The 17,401-nt window shown below is 39.4% G+C and overlaps 1 protein-coding gene across 1 annotated transcript in view; it reads left to right on the top strand.

Annotated features, from left to right (window-relative positions):
- WDR36 (WD repeat domain 36) overlaps window positions 1-17,401 on the top strand; it is a 44,265-nt gene that overhangs the window by 16,547 nt on the left and 10,317 nt on the right. Inside the window, exons 13-17 of the mRNA XM_005683496.3 lie at window positions 8,052-8,166; window positions 8,661-8,826; window positions 9,277-9,385; window positions 11,243-11,322; window positions 16,439-16,546. Coding sequence (XP_005683553.2) covers window positions 8,052-8,166; window positions 8,661-8,826; window positions 9,277-9,385; window positions 11,243-11,322; window positions 16,439-16,546 — 578 coding nt within the window. The remainder of the gene's footprint in view (window positions 1-8,051; window positions 8,167-8,660; window positions 8,827-9,276; window positions 9,386-11,242; window positions 11,323-16,438; window positions 16,547-17,401) is intronic.

Here is a 17,401-nt window from a genome sequence, read left to right as displayed (position 1 = left end):
TGAGTTAAAGATGTAGAAGTTATTTATTTGTCTGACCGAGTACTGTCTAAGCCTTTTTTAAATATAGTTTTCTAAATGCCACTGTTAACTTATAACTTCTTACTCTATTCATATTTTATTTTGTTTTCTATTGATAATAATGTAAGTCTGTTGAATTCAGATTTTAAGCTATACAGAAATGATGTCAAATTTGGTTTGCAGAATTGTTGCCTCTGCTTTTTCAAAATAAGTTTTACTGATACAAAATTTACTTACCATGAAATTCACTCATTTAAAATGTATACTTTAGTGGGTTTTAGTGTATTCATAGAATTTTGCTGTTATCACCAAAATCTAATCAGTCTAATTTTAAAACATTCTCATCACTAAAAAAGAAACCCTCTACCCACTAACAGTAATCCTCATTTTCTCACTTCTCCACCCATCTCCCCATCCCAGGCAACCTCAATGCCTGTTCTGGGTAGTTTACACGGATAGAATCATAATCCATGGCCTCCGTGACTGTCTTCTTTCACTTAGCATGTTTTAGGGTTCATCCATGTGGTAGGATGTATCAGTACTTCATTCCTTTTTGAATACTGTTCTATTTTGTAGATAAAACCACGTTTTGTTTAGCCATTGACAGCTGATAGATAGATAGTTGTTTCTAGTTTTGGGGTGTTATAGATAATGCTCCTGCACAAGCTTTTGTGCGGACATGTGTTTTGTTGTCTCTGTGTTAGTACCTTGTTAGATCACCTAACATAATGTAACGCTGTTTAATGTTTTTGAGGAACTGACAACCTGTTTTCCAAAGTGGCTGCACGATTTTATATTCCCACCAGCAGTGTATGAGTTCCAGTTTCTGTGTGTCCTAGGCAACACTTGTGCTTGTCTGTTCCTTTTGATTATTGCTGTCCTTGTTGTTCAGTCACTTAAGTTGTGTCCCCCTTTGCAACCCCATGGACTGCAGCACACCAGGCTTCCCCTGTTCATCCCCATTTCCTGGAGTTTACTCAAACTCAAGTCCATCAAGTCAGTGATGCCATCCAACCATCTCATGCTCTGTCGTCCCCCTCTCCTCCTGCCTTCCATCTTTCCCAGCATCAGGGTCTTTTCCAATGAGTCAGTTCTTCACATCCGGTGGGAAAAGTTATTGGAGCTTCAGTTTTGGCATCAGTCCTTCCAATGAATATTCAGGACTGATTTCCTTTAGGATGGACTGGTTGGATCTCTGCAGTTCAAGGAACTCTCAAGAGTCTTCAACAACGCAGTTCAAAAGCATCAATTCTTCAGTGCTGTTTTCTTTATGGTCCAATTCTCACATCCATACATGACTACTGGAAAACCATAGTCTTGACTAGAGGGACCTTTGTTGGCAAAGTGATGTCTCTGCTTTTTAATGTGCTGTCTAGGTTGTTCATAGCTTTTCTTCCAAGGAGCAAGCGTTTTAATTTCATGGCTGCAGTCACCATCTGCAGTGCTTTTGGTGTTGTCTTAGTAGGTATAAAGTAGTTTATCACTGTGGCTTCTGTTTCATATTTTCCCAGTGATTTAGCAGTGTTGAGCATCTCTTCATATGCATTGAGTCGGTGATGCCATCCATCTATCTCATCCTCTATCACCCCTTTCTCCTCCTGTCCTCAGTCTTTCCCAGCATCAGGGTCTTTTCTCTCACAGTGGCTTACTAGCCACTTCTGTGTCTTCAGAGAAATGTCTTTTCATATTACTTGCCCATTGTCTAATGGAGTTATTTATTTTTTTGCTCTTGAATTCTAATAGCTCCTTATATATTTGGGATACAGGTCCCTTGTTGGATATATGATTTGCAAATAGTTTTTCCTGTTCTGTGGGCTGATGCTCAGTGGGTAGAGAATCCACCTGCAGTGCAGCGGATGGAGGAGATGTGGGTTCAAACCCTGGGTTGGAAAGATCCCCTGGAGAAGGAAATGGCAACCCGCTCCAGTATTCTCACCTGGAAAATCCCATGGACAGAGAAGCCTGGCAGACTACAGTCCAAAGGGTCACAAGAAGAGTCGGACACGACCGAGCGACTAAGCACACACGTCTGTGGGCTCTCGTTTTCTTTTCTTGTTGGTATCGTTTCAGCATAAAGGGGTTTTAATTTTGAACTCTAGCCATTTTTGTGGTTTTTTGAAAAACATTGCCTTACCCAAGGTCATGAAGATTTACTCTTGTAATTTCTTCTGAGAGTTTCATAATTTAGATCTGTAACCCTTCTAAGGTTAATTTTTGTGTATGATATCATATAGGGGTCCAAGTTCATTCTTTTGCCTTTGAATGTCTAGTTAGGTCAGTGTTATTTGCCCAAAACACACTTCTTTTCCCATTGAATGGTCTTGGTACCTTTGCCAAAAATTGTCTGACATGAATGAGGGCTTTTTTCTGACTCACAGTTCTCTTTGGTTGTTCCATTGAGTGAGTCTTGTCTTTCTCATGCTGGTATGACACTGTCTTGAGTATGGTCACTCTGTAGTAAAGTTTTTTAAAATCAGGATAATTGAGTCTTCCAAGTTTTTTGTTGCCTCAAGGTTGTTTTGGCTATTCTGGTCTATTGCATTTCAGTATGATCAGCTTGTCAGTTTTTGCAAAGAAGGCAGCTGGGATTTTGATAGAGATCTTATTGATTACACACCTCAATTTGAGGAGTATTACCATCTTAATATTACTTCTGATCCATAAACATGAGATGACTTTGCATTTAATTAGATTTTTAATTTCTATTGCCAGTGTTTTATAGTTGTCAGTATACAAGTCTTATACTTTTTTGGTTAAGTTTTTCCTAGTATTTTATTCTTTTCAATGCTATTGTAAATAGATTTCTTAATTTCATTTTGGATTGTTTTTTGCTAGCGTATGGAAATATAATTGATTTGATCCTATTTTGTACAGGTTTTTTTTTGTCAGTGTGTATGCTCTGTTCTCCATAGTACAAACTCCACTCTTAAACTTTTATTTCTGAGCCATAGAGATTCTATCGTAAACTTCTCAAGCTTACCTGAACAGTTGAGTAGCTATTATAATAATAGTAGTGTAAATAAAGATTACAGCTAACATTTTTTGTGTGCTTACTTTGTTCCAGACTCTCTGCCTGGCACACGCTATTTTATATTATTCTCACAACAGTCCTATGATATGGAATATTGTTAGCCTCTTTTTATAGACAGTAAAATGGAGGCTGAGGCTTAATAATATTGAGTAATATGCCCAAGGTTAGTAAAACTAGTACTGAGTGGAAAACTGGGATTTGAACCTCAGACCACTCCTTCTAGAACCTGTATTTTTAACTCTTAGCCTATAGTGATCACCCACAGAACGTTGTGTGTGTTTGTGTGTGTGTGTACACACAATATATATACACAGAGACAAGCACAATGATACTTAGCTGGTGCTGCGTCACTTGTCTGGCAGAGTTAGCTCTCTGGAGCAAAGGCGGTAGCCAGTATGCCATAAACCAGTGTTCATTAGAAATCCAGTGCACAGAGTCAATTTTTCACTCACAGGTAACCCTCTCACCTTATTCATTTTTCCTTCGTTGCGCTGTCTTAAAAAAATAGGTTAGAAGCCATCCTGTTAACAACAATAAAGCCTATTAAAATAAACTCAGGTTCCAAAAAGTATAGCAGTCCCCCCATCCGTGGTTTCAGTTATTCAGCTTCAGTCTGAAAATACTGAATAGAAAATTCCAGAAGGACACAATTTATAAATTTTAAATTGTATGCCATCTGAGTAGCACTGTCCCACTCTGTCTAATATCATCTTTTAATCTAACATATCCGTGCTGTATACACTGCTTGCCCAATAGTATAGGGAAAAGCACATACATATAGAACTTGGTACTGTCCGCCATTGAAGGCATCCACTGAGGGTCTTGTAACGTATTCTCTGGGGATGTGGGGGACTAATGCGTAGCAGTGCCTTCAGGACCGTCATTACTTACAGGCTGTGACTGAATGGTAAAGAATCTGCCTGCCTAATGCAAGAGACGTGAATTCAGTCCCTGGGTCAAAAAGATCCCCTGGAGGAGGAAACGGCAACCCATCCCAGTGTTCTTGCCTGGAGAATCCCATGGACCGAGGAGCCTGGTGGGCTACTGTCTGTGGGGTTGCAAAGAGACACGACGTAGCGACCAAACAACCACAGTATAGCCTAGTATCTTCATTAGTTCTTAAGAGCATGACTGTACAACGTAGTGTACATTTCTGAGTTATTCAAAATAGGTAAAATTATGTTAGTTTTCTGTTTAGGAAGACAGAATACTTTTTTAAGCTTAGTCCATAATTTCTTATATAAAAACGTTTTCTAAGAAATATGCTATAATTATCTAGACAAATTCTAGGAATCAGTGAACTAAAATGGACTGGAATGGGTGAATTTAACTCAGATGACCATTATATCTACTATTGCGGGCAAGAATCCCTCAGAAGAAATGGAGTAACCATCATGGTCAACAAGAGTCCAAAATGTAGTACTTGGATGCAGTCTCAAAAACGACAGAAGGATCTCTGTTTGTCTCCAAGGCAAACCATTCAATATCACAGTTATCCAAGTCTTATGCCCCAACCAGTAATGCTGAAGAAGCTGAAGTTGAACAGTTTTATGAAGACCTACAAGACCTGTTAGAACTAACATCCAAAAAAGATGTCCTTTTCATTATAGGGGACGGGAATGCAAAAGTAGGAACTCAAGAAACACCTGGAGTAACAGGCAAATTTGGCCTGGGAATGTGGAATGAAGCAGGGCAAAGGCTAATAGTTTTGCCAAGAAAATGCACTGGTCATAGCAAACACCCTCTTCCAACAACTCAAGACTCTACACATGGACATCACCAGATGGTCAACACTGAAATCAGATTGATTATATTCTTTGAAGCCAAAGATGAGAAGGTCGATACAGTCAACAAAAACAAGACCAGGAGCTGACTGTGGCTCAGATCATGAACTCCTTATTGCCAAATTCAGACTTAAATTGAAGAAAGTAGGGAAAACCGCTAGACCATTCAGGTATGACCTCAATCAAATCCCTTATGATTATACAGTGGAAGTGAGAAATGGATTTAAGGACCTAGATCTGATAGATAGAGTGCCTGATGAACTATGAACGGAGGTTCGTGACATTGTACAGGAGACAGGGATCAAGACCATCCCCATGGAAAAGAAATGCAAAAAAGCAAAATGGCTGTCTGGGGAGGGCTTACAAATAGCTGGGAAAAGAAGAGAGGCGAAAAGCAAAGGAGAAAAGAAAAGATACAAGCATCTGAATGCAGAGTTCCAAAGAATAGCAAGAAGAGATGAGAAAGCCTTCTTCAGCGATCAATGCAAAGAAATAGAGGAAAACAACAGAATGGGAAAGACTAGAGATCTCTTCAAGAAAATTACAGATACCAAGGGAACATTTCATGCAAAGATGGGCTCGATAAAGGACAGAAATGGTATGGACCTAACAGAAGCAGAAGATATTAAGAAGAGGTGGCAAGAATACACGGAAGAACTGTACATAAAAGATCTTCACGACCCAGATAATTATGATGATGTGATCACTAATCTAGAGCCAGACATCTTGGAAAGTGAAGTCAAGTGGGCCTTAGAAAGCATCACTACAAACAAAGCTAGTGGAGGTGAAGGAATTCCAGTTGAGCTGTTTCGAATCCTGAAAGATGATGCTGTGAAAGTGCTGCACTGAGTATGCCAGCAAATTTGGAAAACTCAGCAGCGGCCACAGGACTGGAAAAGGTCCATTTTCATTCCAGTCCCAAAGAAAGGCAATGCCAAAGAATGCTCAAACTACCACACAATTGCACTCATCTCACATGCTAGTAAAGTAATGCTCAAAATTCTCCAAGCCAGGCTCCAGCAGTACATGAACCGTGAACTCCCTGATGTTCAAGCTGGTTTTAGAAAAGGCAGAGGAACCAGAGATCAAATTGCCAACATCTGCTGGATCATGGAAAAAGCAAGCGAGTTCCAGAAAAGCATCTATTTCTACTTTACTGACTATGCCAAATCCTGTGACTGTGTGGATCACAATAAACTGTGGACAATTCTGAAAGAGATGGGAATAATCAGACCACCCAACTTGCCTCTTGAGAAATCTGTATGCAGGCCAGGAAGCAACAGTTAGAACTGGACATGGAACAACAGACTGGTTCCAAATAGGAAAAGGAGTACGTCAAGGCTGTATATTGTCACCCTGCTTGTTTAACCTCTGTGCAGAGTACATCATGAGAAACGCTGGACTGGAAGAAACACAAGCTGGAATCAAGATTGCCCGGAAAAGTATCAATAACCTCAGATATGCAGATGACACCACCCTTATGGCAGAAAGTGAAGAGGAGCTAAAAAGCCTCTTGATGAAAGTGAAAGTGGAGAGTGAAAAAGTTGGCTTAAAGCTCAACATTCAGAAAACCAAGATCATGGCATCCGGTCCCATCACTTCATGGGAAATAGTTGGGGAAACAGTGGAAACAGTGTCAGACTTTATTTTTGGGGGCTCCAAAATCACTGCAGATGGTGACTGCAGCCGTGAAATTAAAAGACGCTTACTCCTTGCAAGAAAAGTTATGGGCAACCTAGATAGCATATTCAAAAGCAGAGACATTACTTTGCCGACTAAGGTCCGTCTAGGCAAGGCTATGGTTTTTCCTGTGGTCATGTATGGGTGTGAGAGTTGGACTGTGAAGAAGGCTGAGTGCCGAAGAATTGATGCTTTTGAACTGTGGTGTTGGAGAAGACTCTTGAGAGTCCTTTGGACTGCAAGGAGATCCAACCAGTCCATTCTAAAGGAGATCAGCCCTGGGATTTCTTTGGAAGGACTGATGCTAAAGCTGAAACTCCAGTACTTTGGCCACCTCATGTGAAGAATTGACTCATTGGAAAAGACTCTGATGCTGGGAGGGATTGGGGGCAGGAGGAGAAGGGGACAACCGAGGATGAGATGGCTGGATGGCATCACGGACTCGATGGACGTGAGTCTGAGTGAACTCCAGGAATTGGTGATGAACAGGGAGGCCTGGCATGCTGCAATTCATGGGGTTGCAAAGAGTCGGACACGACTGAGCAACTGAACTGAACTGATCTAGAAAAATATATATAAGTTGAAGACAGTTAAATGTGGATGCTATGTAAAGATATCTTGACTCAGTGGTATATCAGTCTTACTGTTTTGAACAGATATCCTATAGTCGGTATTTTCTTTTAGGTCTTAGAAGTCATCTCTTTCCCGTGCCCGGTGGCAGGGCAGGGTCTCTCCTGCCATGCCTAGTGGCGGGGCAGCATCTCTCCGGCCGTGACCAGTGGCGGGGCAGGGTCTCTCTGGCCGTGCCCGCCATGTAGCTAATCTCATGTTTCTAACAGAAAGAGAAGACGTCTGTGAAGTATCATATCGCTTCTCTACGTGGGGAAGTAGGAGTCTGTTTTACGGAAACTTTGTGAACTGGATGTTTTCCACGCTGCCTTGTGTGTGCTATGTGCTTAGCTGTGTCCGACTCCTTGCGACCCCGTGGCCTGAAGCCCCCCAGGCTCCCCATCCATGGCACGTTCAGGCAAGAAGACTGGAGTGGATTGCCATTTCCCTCTCCAGTTACCTTGTATATTCCCTTCCTTAAAAAATAAAAAGTTGTAATTAAAATGGCTTGGGACTTTTCCCTTGAACTGAAACTAATATGGTTTCACTTTTGTATCTGCTGTGAAGCAATTACAAAAGTAAAGTAAGGTAATAAGAAATCAGGCAATGGAATGCTTTGACTTCAGCACTGTTGTGAATAAAAATCAAATACCAGTTGATATGCCATTTAAATTTCAATCAAGTTAATTTTGGTTGTATTTTTGCCGTCTTGGAAGTATGGATTTCTCCATACTTAAAGAAGGGAGGCAGAATCAAGGAGATATTTTTAATATACCCCAAAATAATTATGTTTAAGAAAATGTTTAAGTAATGCATTTATTATCTTTTTTTTAAAATGAGACAATTGACAAATACTTTGGAAACTATAAAGTATAATAAAAATATTAGTTACTTTCTGTGTCTTTAGTGTTAATTTTTTTTTTCCTAAGGCAGTAGATATAACTTCCTGTGGAAACTTTGCTGTGATTGGTCTCTCATCGGGAGCTGTTGATGTATATAACATGCAGTCTGGTATACACCGGGGAAGTTTCGGCAGGGATCAAGGTATCAGCCTTTTTTTTCCTTTTTCTTATTTTTTTAAAGAAGTATTATAGATAGATGAAAGGCTAGTAACTGTCACTGGTATTTATTAAATTCTTGAGTTCCAGGCATTTTGCTAAAGTTGCATATGGGGCATCGCCAACCCTCTGCGGCAGAACACCGTACTGAAGGACTCGAAGAGAATGGAGCCACAGTTGTATGAAGGGAAAGTGGCTGTTGTAGAGATTAAGTGTTCGGTTCCTTCTCCTTGCATTAAACAGAATATCTTAACTATTTTTTGAAACCTTCCATGGCATCAGCCTGATGGTGGATTTTGTTATTACTCACGTAGTAGAATAATTTTCCCTCTGTTCCCTAAGATCCACATTAAAGATCCACATTTTAGGGAAGTTGAATAGTGGGAACTTAGATATTCAAATAAAGTAATCACTCTTTGTGTAGTGTTTGAAGAGGCCATTGCAATTCTTATTTCTTTCTTTTTTTAACATGCTTTAAAGCCCATAAAGGATCTGTCAGAGGTGTTGCAGTGGATGGATTAAACCAGTTGACGATTACAGCTGGTAGTGAAGGAGTACTCAAGTTCTGGAACTTTAAAAACAAAGTTTTAATTCATTCTATGAGCCTTGATTCATCTCCAAATTTGATGCTGCTACATAGAGACAGGTAAAGTTTTTCTTTTAATGATGGTGGATTTTCTTCTTGATGTTTTTAGAAAAAGTTCTTAATTTAAGTAAAGTACAGTAGTCTCTTGAACATCACAAGTTTGGACTGTGCGGGTCCACTTATGCACAACTTTTTTTCACTGAATAATTCAGGATAGCACTACATAATCCATTGTTGGTTGAATCCACAGATACAGAACTCTGGACGGGGAGGGCCAACTGTAAAAATTATATGCAGACTTTTGACTGTAAAGGGTTAGTGCCCTAAGCCTCTTGTAAAGTGGTCAGCTGTATGTAATTTAACAAAAACCAAATTTTTCATATGAAAGAACATTTTTTTTAACCTCCCCCACAGGTATACTTGATTAACGAAACTTAAATAACTGTGAGATTTTAGTTTCAAGAGGTTGTATTTGTTCATTTATTAAAACTAATGTATTTGTCTTGCTAGTGGCATTCTGGGACTTGCCTTGGACGACTTCTCCATTAGTGTTTTGGACATAGAAACTAGGAAGATTGTCAGAGAGTTTTCTGGACACCAAAGCCAAATAAATGACATGGTAAAACAGACTTTAGATGTTAAAATAAAACTTGATTCATTTCTATTTCTGTTTAGGTTAAAAATGTACTAATAATAGAAACTGCTCTATTTTAATAGCATTAAACTCATCATATGAGATGTTCAAAGTGAATAATTTTCAAAGCAGGTTTTTTTAGGGAAAATTTGGAATGAAAAGAAATTTTAATATTTCTCAAGAGTATAATGCCATTAGATTAAAATATACATCCAAGAGTTCATTTTTTCTTTAACTCTAAACAAAGCCAGAATGATTTGTTGAAACATAAGTATCATTTTTGACTTAGTATTAAACTAAGCTGAGAGAACTCATTTCTGTTTCCTGCATGCATAATGAATTAATAGTAGGAGACCTGGCATATCTGATACTTGGTTTATTCTAGTTTAGTGTTATTTATATTGTTTATCTTAATTTCAAAAGAGTTTAGTGAATATGTATTTTATCTTACTGTTATGTTCTTACGGTGGGAAATATGGTAAGAAGTACTCAGTTTAAACAGTGTATGTTGAAGACTTTACATCAGTTGCAGATATCTTGATTTACTTGAAACAAATAAATTCTTAGCTATTTAGTGGCACCCCCACAAGCTGCATTTCCTTACCAATTCTCACACCAAAAATCTGAATTTACAGTGTGTACCCATTTCCTTAAAAATAGGGGTGAGATGGCCAGGAAATTATGTTGTTCTGCAGATAAGAAATTGGCATAACTACTCATCAACAGAATTTGTTGTGACAGCATCTATAGCGATGAGGGCGGGAGTGAAGTAATTTTGATGAAGTTTCATTTTTGAAAACATCTGTCAGGGCCAACTTGTTCTTCCTATTTCTTTCTTTTCGAGTTGTGTGTGTGGAGTTTCTCCTAGTCAAGAATAAATTACTCCTGTTCAGTTAAATCTATGAGCCTTTGTGACATGACGTCAGCTGTCAGAGTTCCATTCCTCATTATCTGCACTATCCTTCTGTAAATTGAGTTCTCTGTACTATAAGGGTTAAGTTTCCATAGTATCATTGCAGCCCAATGACCAAGTTGGAGCTCACTTATTCCAGTCATCATTTGCTAATGTGAGCGGTCATAGTCCCTGTGGTGTGTTTAGTCTCTTGGATGAACAATCTGCTTCAATATAAACTTCCAAAGTTTTCCTTTTAGGTCTTCCTTCACATTTGACCTGGTTTAAACCTCATGTTATTTTTCCATTTTTATCTATAGAGAAGATACAACTTCTTTATGGTGTCATAAGTAGTTTGTTGTTTAAATTTATTTTGAAAATATGATTATTGTGGTTTTAAATTATGTTTAAAACATCATTAAGGAAGAAAAGATTTTTAGCTGAATCTGCAAGTGAGAACGACTTCCTCAGTAACTTCTCTACGTTAAGAGAATCTGCATTCTTTAAAATCATTTTGGAGTAGACTCTTCTTGGAAATGTAGCTTTGTTCAAAACTTTATAGATACTTTATGAATGAAATTAGGCTAATAAAATATTTCTAATTGAATGTTGTCAGCACAGATTTATGTTAAAAACAGTAGTCAAACAGTTGTTAATTGTCTATAAATAGATTATGGAGTAAAAATTAAAAACTATGTACTATTCATTTTTAAAAGCTTTATAATTCATGTAAAAACCTAGTGCTTAGCAGTATCGTCAGGGGCACGTAAGAGATGGCGTTTTCTTATGAGGTGGCCTACATTTCATGCATCATGCCTTTTTAATGAAGTGTGCATTATCTTTTCATTTCTTACATTCTCTGACTGTAAAATATACAGATACAAATATACATAGATACATACATACATGTATACACACCTATATTATTTATGTTTTTCTTTAATTTAAAGACTTTCAGCCCTGATGGTCGTTGGTTAATAAGTGCTTCAATGGATTGCTCTATTAGAACTTGGGACCTTCCGTCTGGGTGGTGAGTTTTTAAATCCCTAACCTTATCAGAAGTTTTCTCAGTCATTGTCTTCACATGTGACTCTTACCTGTTGTCAATAGATTATGTACTTTCTGACTGTGACTGCGTTTGGAGATTTTTCTAACCTGACGTATATTTTATCCTTGAAGTGTGTTCGATCTCAAACACAGAGATTAGTGCTGAAAGAGATAACAGTGAGGAAGTTCCAATCTCTTAGGTTCTCTATTCCTGCAAAATTGAGAAGTAGAAGTGAGTTGCATGAACTCACTTAACAAAGCTCATTCGGCCTCTGTGATACTCTGTGATACTCGTTGATACTCCAGACTAGGGATCATACTTTAGGGCTGCAGACTTATTTGAGCATTGTTTTGTATTTTGTTGTTGTTGATATTGAATTAAGAGGTCAGAACCCTTAACTTTGTGTATATTATATATTTTCTGTCTCTAACATAATTCTTGAAAGAAGACATTTAGATACCTTAACATAATGGAAATGTGTGTCTTAAGATTTGGATAAAACCCAACAGTGTTAAGAAACCTGTCATAGGTTGAAACATGCTACTAAATCAGCACTTGAAGAGAAAACATTAATTCTGTTAAATAATTTGATCAGTGGAAACCTACAGAGAGTAATTTGTTGCTGAAAATTATGTAGGAATACGCAGAATTTGTAGTCATATCACTCACCAAAGAACTGCTTAGGTGGAGTGTGAAAGGAGCGATGGGAATGGAACGTACCTGTGAGGAAAGAGAGGTGAAGGAGAAAGATGACTGGGAATGCAGTTCAGTCTTCAGGAATATTGCTAAGTTAAGATCTGTCCAGTTCTGCTCCTCTTGCTTCCCAGGAATTAGATAAGCTCATACCTGAAAGCAGTTTGACCTTTAGAAAGGAAAAACCCTTGTGTCTGTACTTCCCTTCAAGTTTGATTCAGGAATGAGACACAGCTGGCTATACAGCTTATGTACAGGATTTGGAATATAAACAGCAAAAGTGCCGCTGATGGTCCAGCTCTAATAACCAGGCAGCTTTGTCTACAGGTGTATCTCTTTTTTACTTAGAGTCGAGTCAAGTAAAATAATTAGTAGACTATCCTCCAGCTTCAAAAAGTTCAGTCAAGTTAGTACTTCCTTAATTAAAACAACAACAAAAAAAAAAAAAACAGAAAAAAAATTTTTAAGGTACCATTAGAAATGTTAACTAGTCTTTTACTTCTTGGACTTCTGTTTTCTAAAAGTAAACATAATTTGAATTGCTTTGTGGTAGGAAAGTTGTGTAGGAAATAGAGTTGACACTTTGCCCTTTTCATTTTCCTTTTTAGTAGTTTTAGTTCACATGAAATGAGAGAGGGAGGTTAATGTTCAATAGTACTAAATAGAATGTTTTTTAAAAGTGGTCAGTTTTTTTGGGATTGGAAAAATTAGGATCCGAAAGTAGCATTCAGAGCCACCAATCTTTGACTCAGCATAAGGCTTTTTGCTGAATTTCTTATTTTAGTAAAAAGATGAACACATTTAAATCTGACATTCAACTCTGGCATCTTATTTTTCAGTGAACACAGACAGTTTTAAGTGAATACAGAGAAACTAAGCTGGGGGAACGCAAGAGCGAGAGATGAGTCCCATAGGGATTGTTAAAAGATGATAATATCTACACTGGTTGTACCAAAGTATGCTTTTAATAAAGACACAAATAACGACCTCTTTGGGTAAGATTTGAAGTGGAGCAAATGAGAAGGCTGAAGAGCAGTCTCCCACCGCTGCTGCCGCCCTGCTGCAGCCGACTTTTTCCATGGACTTCTGGCACTTCGAGTGCTTTAGTTTTCATCTTGTCTCATATTCTGTTAGGGAGGTACTGGTTTTAGTCCCGTTTCACAGATGAGGAAATGGAGGCTCAGAAGTAAGTGATCTGCCCAAGGCAGCATCGTTGGTCGGTGGTATTTTGCTGTGGTTAGCGTAAGAGAAAGAAAGATTTCCCAGCAGTTGTGGTACCAGCCTTGCTTGCGTATGTTCTAAGGAGAGTTTGGTTTTCTTGATGTAGAAGATACAGTAAGGACCATACAGCTGTAGGTAATCATTGGCCTTTTTTATTTCACTGTTTTCTTAAACATAATTAGTACGACAAGCTTTGGGGGTTCCTAGTGTTTTCTTCAGTAAGCAGTTTTATCATTTACATAACCTGTTAAATATGTGAGGAATGACTACACTCATTACAGCGGCTACACGTGAAGCTGTGTGTGAGTAGCCCTCTGGTGTGGTAGCATGCAGATGCAGCCCTCGGGGACTGATTGTGTCTGTCTGAAACAGAGGCATAGGTGCCGAACTGTTTCCTGTAAAGGGGTTTCTTTAAGTGTGGAAAATTTTCTTCTGTTTGTGGCGTTCTCAGAGAAGTGAGGTTGAAATGTTTGTCCCTGAAATTATCTGTCATCTGCTACCACCTTTTATTTATGGTTACTTTTAATCTCTTAAGAGTTTAGATTGAACACTTTTCAGGGTGAGAAAAATATGAAATTGAACGGCTTTCATGGAATTTTGCGTTTTGCTGGGTCTTGCCCGCCCAGCCGCTGCTCTCTGAGGGGCATTGCGCGCGCATGGCTGGAATAGAGTGTGCTCCGCATTTCCCGCTGAGGCAAAGCCTTCCGTTTGTTCCATTCATTGAGGGCTCCGTCGCTGTGGAGACGGAGCATCTAGACATTGTCTGCACTGGTTTAGAATAGAATCAGAAGTGAGTGAATGTTACCTGTATGCATGGGACTTCGTGCTTAAAAATTTGACCCCTTACAATGAGGATTTCTTTTAACATTTTCTCAAAATGTTAAAATGGTGACAATATGGTAGTTAGGTCTGGGATTAAACCTGTACGCTTAGGCTTCATGAGCAACTGTGGCCATGTAAAACATGCTGTGTATGTGGAAACCACTTCCTCGACTTGATGCTTTTACATAATGGAAGGCCAGTCTACCCACACTTAACAGCTGTGGAGACCACGTTGCACAGTGAATTTGCCAAAATAATTACAGTATCAAGTAAAATAAATTTGCTCAAGCAGTAGATTCCTCTTTAACAGATAGATTCTGAACACGTCAGGGAGTTTCATCCGTCACACACACTTCAGTGAGGAAGTATTAAGACAAAGAAGAGATGATGAGATCTAAAATTCCTGAGTTTAGGCTTAGTCATCAGTGTACATTGAGATAGTGGTTGTTCTCTGAGTTGTTTGTATTAAATGAATTAAATAATTTGACAGTCTCTGGTATATAAAAAGTGTTTAGCAAATGTCCTTTTCCCCCATTTGTTTGATCCCTCAAGCAGCTGTTCCTGTGAGTTTCCAGGAATGGTTGAACAGAAATCAGACAGATTATTAATCACATTTTTTCCCCATAGTGAGAATTTAAACATCAGTCGTCGTCCTGAGCCCACTTTCGTTTGTTTGTAGTGCTGCTAATTTTGGTCCTGTCCTACTATTTTGTATTCATTAGTTAAGGTTTATGGTTGTTAATCACTCTGAACAAATGGAGAAAGATTTTGTTATGGACAGGTCCTTTAGTCACTGCCTCCGTGTCGCGTTTGAGCTGCTCAGAGTGTTTCCGTGAGTCGCGCTGTAGTCACCTGGGTGTGTGTGCTGTCTGCTGGACCTTTAGTGTCAGCAGCGGTGTTACTGAGCTCTTCTGATTACGTGTGCAGACTGCTTGGTGACAGGTATGTCTCTGTCACCTTCTACCTTGAGCAAGTATGACTGGGCCTCATTTTTTTAACGGGTATAGTAAGGATGGATCTGCCTCATGGGGCTGTGAGGATTGAATTAATAGTCACAAGTGCTCAGAATACTCCTAGCATGGAACACTGAAAACAGTGTTAACTCCTGTTGTTGTCTTTATTGAAATAATGTAATTACTGAAGATTCTGAACTTCAGTCATTTTGCCATGGCTTCTCATGGATAATGTAATGGCTTCAGTGAATAAAGTAGTTTTTGAAACAGCTCTTACTAAAACTAGCACACCGATCTTAAGGTGCATAGAGTACTCACACTCTCAGCCCGCCTAGGAAGCCTCGTCTGCAGTGTGCCTGTGAGTTAGGCCTTTCTGTTTGCTCCTTACATTCGCCTCGTTTCGCTTCCCGCTGCCACTATCCTAGTTCAGATCTTCCCTGCTTGTTAGATGACTGCTGCCATAATCTCAGTGTTCTTCCTGTTCAGATATATTCCACATTCTACTGCCAGATTTTCTTATGAAAGTAGAAATACTGCTATCTGCTCAAAAGCCTGTAGTGGCTTTCCATTGATTCAAAGATAAAACAAACTCAGATATTTGGTATTCAAGACCAAACTGCATTCCTCACTGGACACGGCTCCCCTCGCCTCGCCTTCCACATTCCTCCTCCCTTAGAAGGCGCTTTCTTGACCATCCGCATCTGCAGACGTCCTGCCCGTCTGTGAGGTGCACGATCATTGCACACGCTTCTCCCTGAGGAGCCTGCTGTGCGTCGTCTTCTGGGGAGCCGTTGCTCCCTTTTCCTCCCCAGCTTCCACAGCCCCTGCTCACGGCTGTCTGGAGTGTCCGTGGGGCTAGAACCGTGAACCGCTTTATGCTGGTGCTACATGGACTCAATTTCCTGTTTGCTGTGTAGCGCGCGGTTACCTGTTTGAAAAACAGAATTGTTCGAACTTTTTTCCCCCACTACCATTCTCCCGTGGCCATTTTATTTCTTTCTTCTGTTGCCTACCCCTTTTGTTATTTTCACTGGCATAACCAATGCAGGAGAGTGCTGATAATTTATTTTAAATGTGTGACATCTTCAGAATTGTTTCCGAACCTACCAAAATGGCATTCCAGAAAAACAGCATTGCCTCCTGTATTCTCCCTGTTATTGAAACTCTCTCTAAAAGTTAATTGATCTCTTTAGTGTTCTGGGTCTTTCTCATTGAGGAGATTATTTTCCCATCATAGCTTAGTTGACAAAGCTCTTTGTTAGTGATGACTTTTTGGTGTTGGTGATTGAAAAATAAAAAGCAAACATTTTCTGCATCTCTTACCCTTTGTTCTTTTAGCAAAATGATATTTTGTGAATTGTGTGCTTTTTAGTAGAGTTGAAGGACTAACGTCTTGGTTCTTCCTATAGTCTTATAGACAGCTTCTTGTTGGACTCGGCTCCTCTTAATGTCACTATGTCCCCGACTGGAGACTTTCTGGCCACCTCCCATGTCGACCACCTTGGAGTTTATCTGTGGTAAGTTCTCTCATAAATAGTTCTTTCTGGGGTAAGAAGAAAAGGAAGGTGATGTCAGACAGTCATAGTTGCTAACGTTGCCCTTCAGTTTTTTGGGATTTTTTGACTTATAAAATGGAAGTGTCACAAAGTTCACCTAAGTCTACAGTCGAGTCAGCTTCTGCTTGATAATTTAGGTAGCGCACCCCACTCTAGCACTCTTGCCTGGAAAATCCCATGGACGGAGGAGCCTGGTGGGCTGCAGTCCATGGGGTCGCTAAGAGTCGGACACAACTGAGCGACTTCACTTTCCCTTTTCACTTTCATGCATTGGAGAAGGAAATGGCAGCCCACTCCAGTATTCTTGCCTGGAGAATCCCAGGGACAGGGGAGCCTGGTGGGCTGCCATCTATGGGGTCGCACAGAGTTGGACGTGACTGAAGCGACTTAGCAGCAGCAGCAGCTCAAGTGTATATTCTAAGCTACATGTGTTTGATTTTTATCTGTTAGCCACAGATTTTAATCTGTGACTTTTATTTGCAGAGAGGATAGTAATAGGGCTTCCCTGGTGGCTGAGCTGGTAAAGAATCTGCCTGCAGTGCAGGAGACCTGGGTTTGATCCCTGTGTTGGGAAGATCCCCTGGAAAAGGGAAAGGCTACCCACTCCAGTATTCTGGCCTGGAGAATTCCATGGACTGTATAGTTCATGGGGTTGCAAAGAGTTGAACATGTTTGATTTTTGTTACCCTATTTGACTTCTATTTGCAGAAAGGATAAGTGAGTTTATAATTAAACTCTTATTATTGAGGAAGAGAAAAAAATGAATTCCTTTTCTACTTACACGATTTTCAATTGACTTTTTAGGATGTGAAAATA

Source organism: Capra hircus, chromosome 7, assembly GCF_001704415.2.
Source record: "Capra hircus breed San Clemente chromosome 7, ASM170441v1, whole genome shotgun sequence".
NCBI lineage: Eukaryota > Metazoa > Chordata > Mammalia > Artiodactyla > Bovidae > Capra > Capra hircus.
Note: the sequence above shows the minus strand (reverse complement) of the source record. Positions and strands in the feature narration are given on the sequence as shown.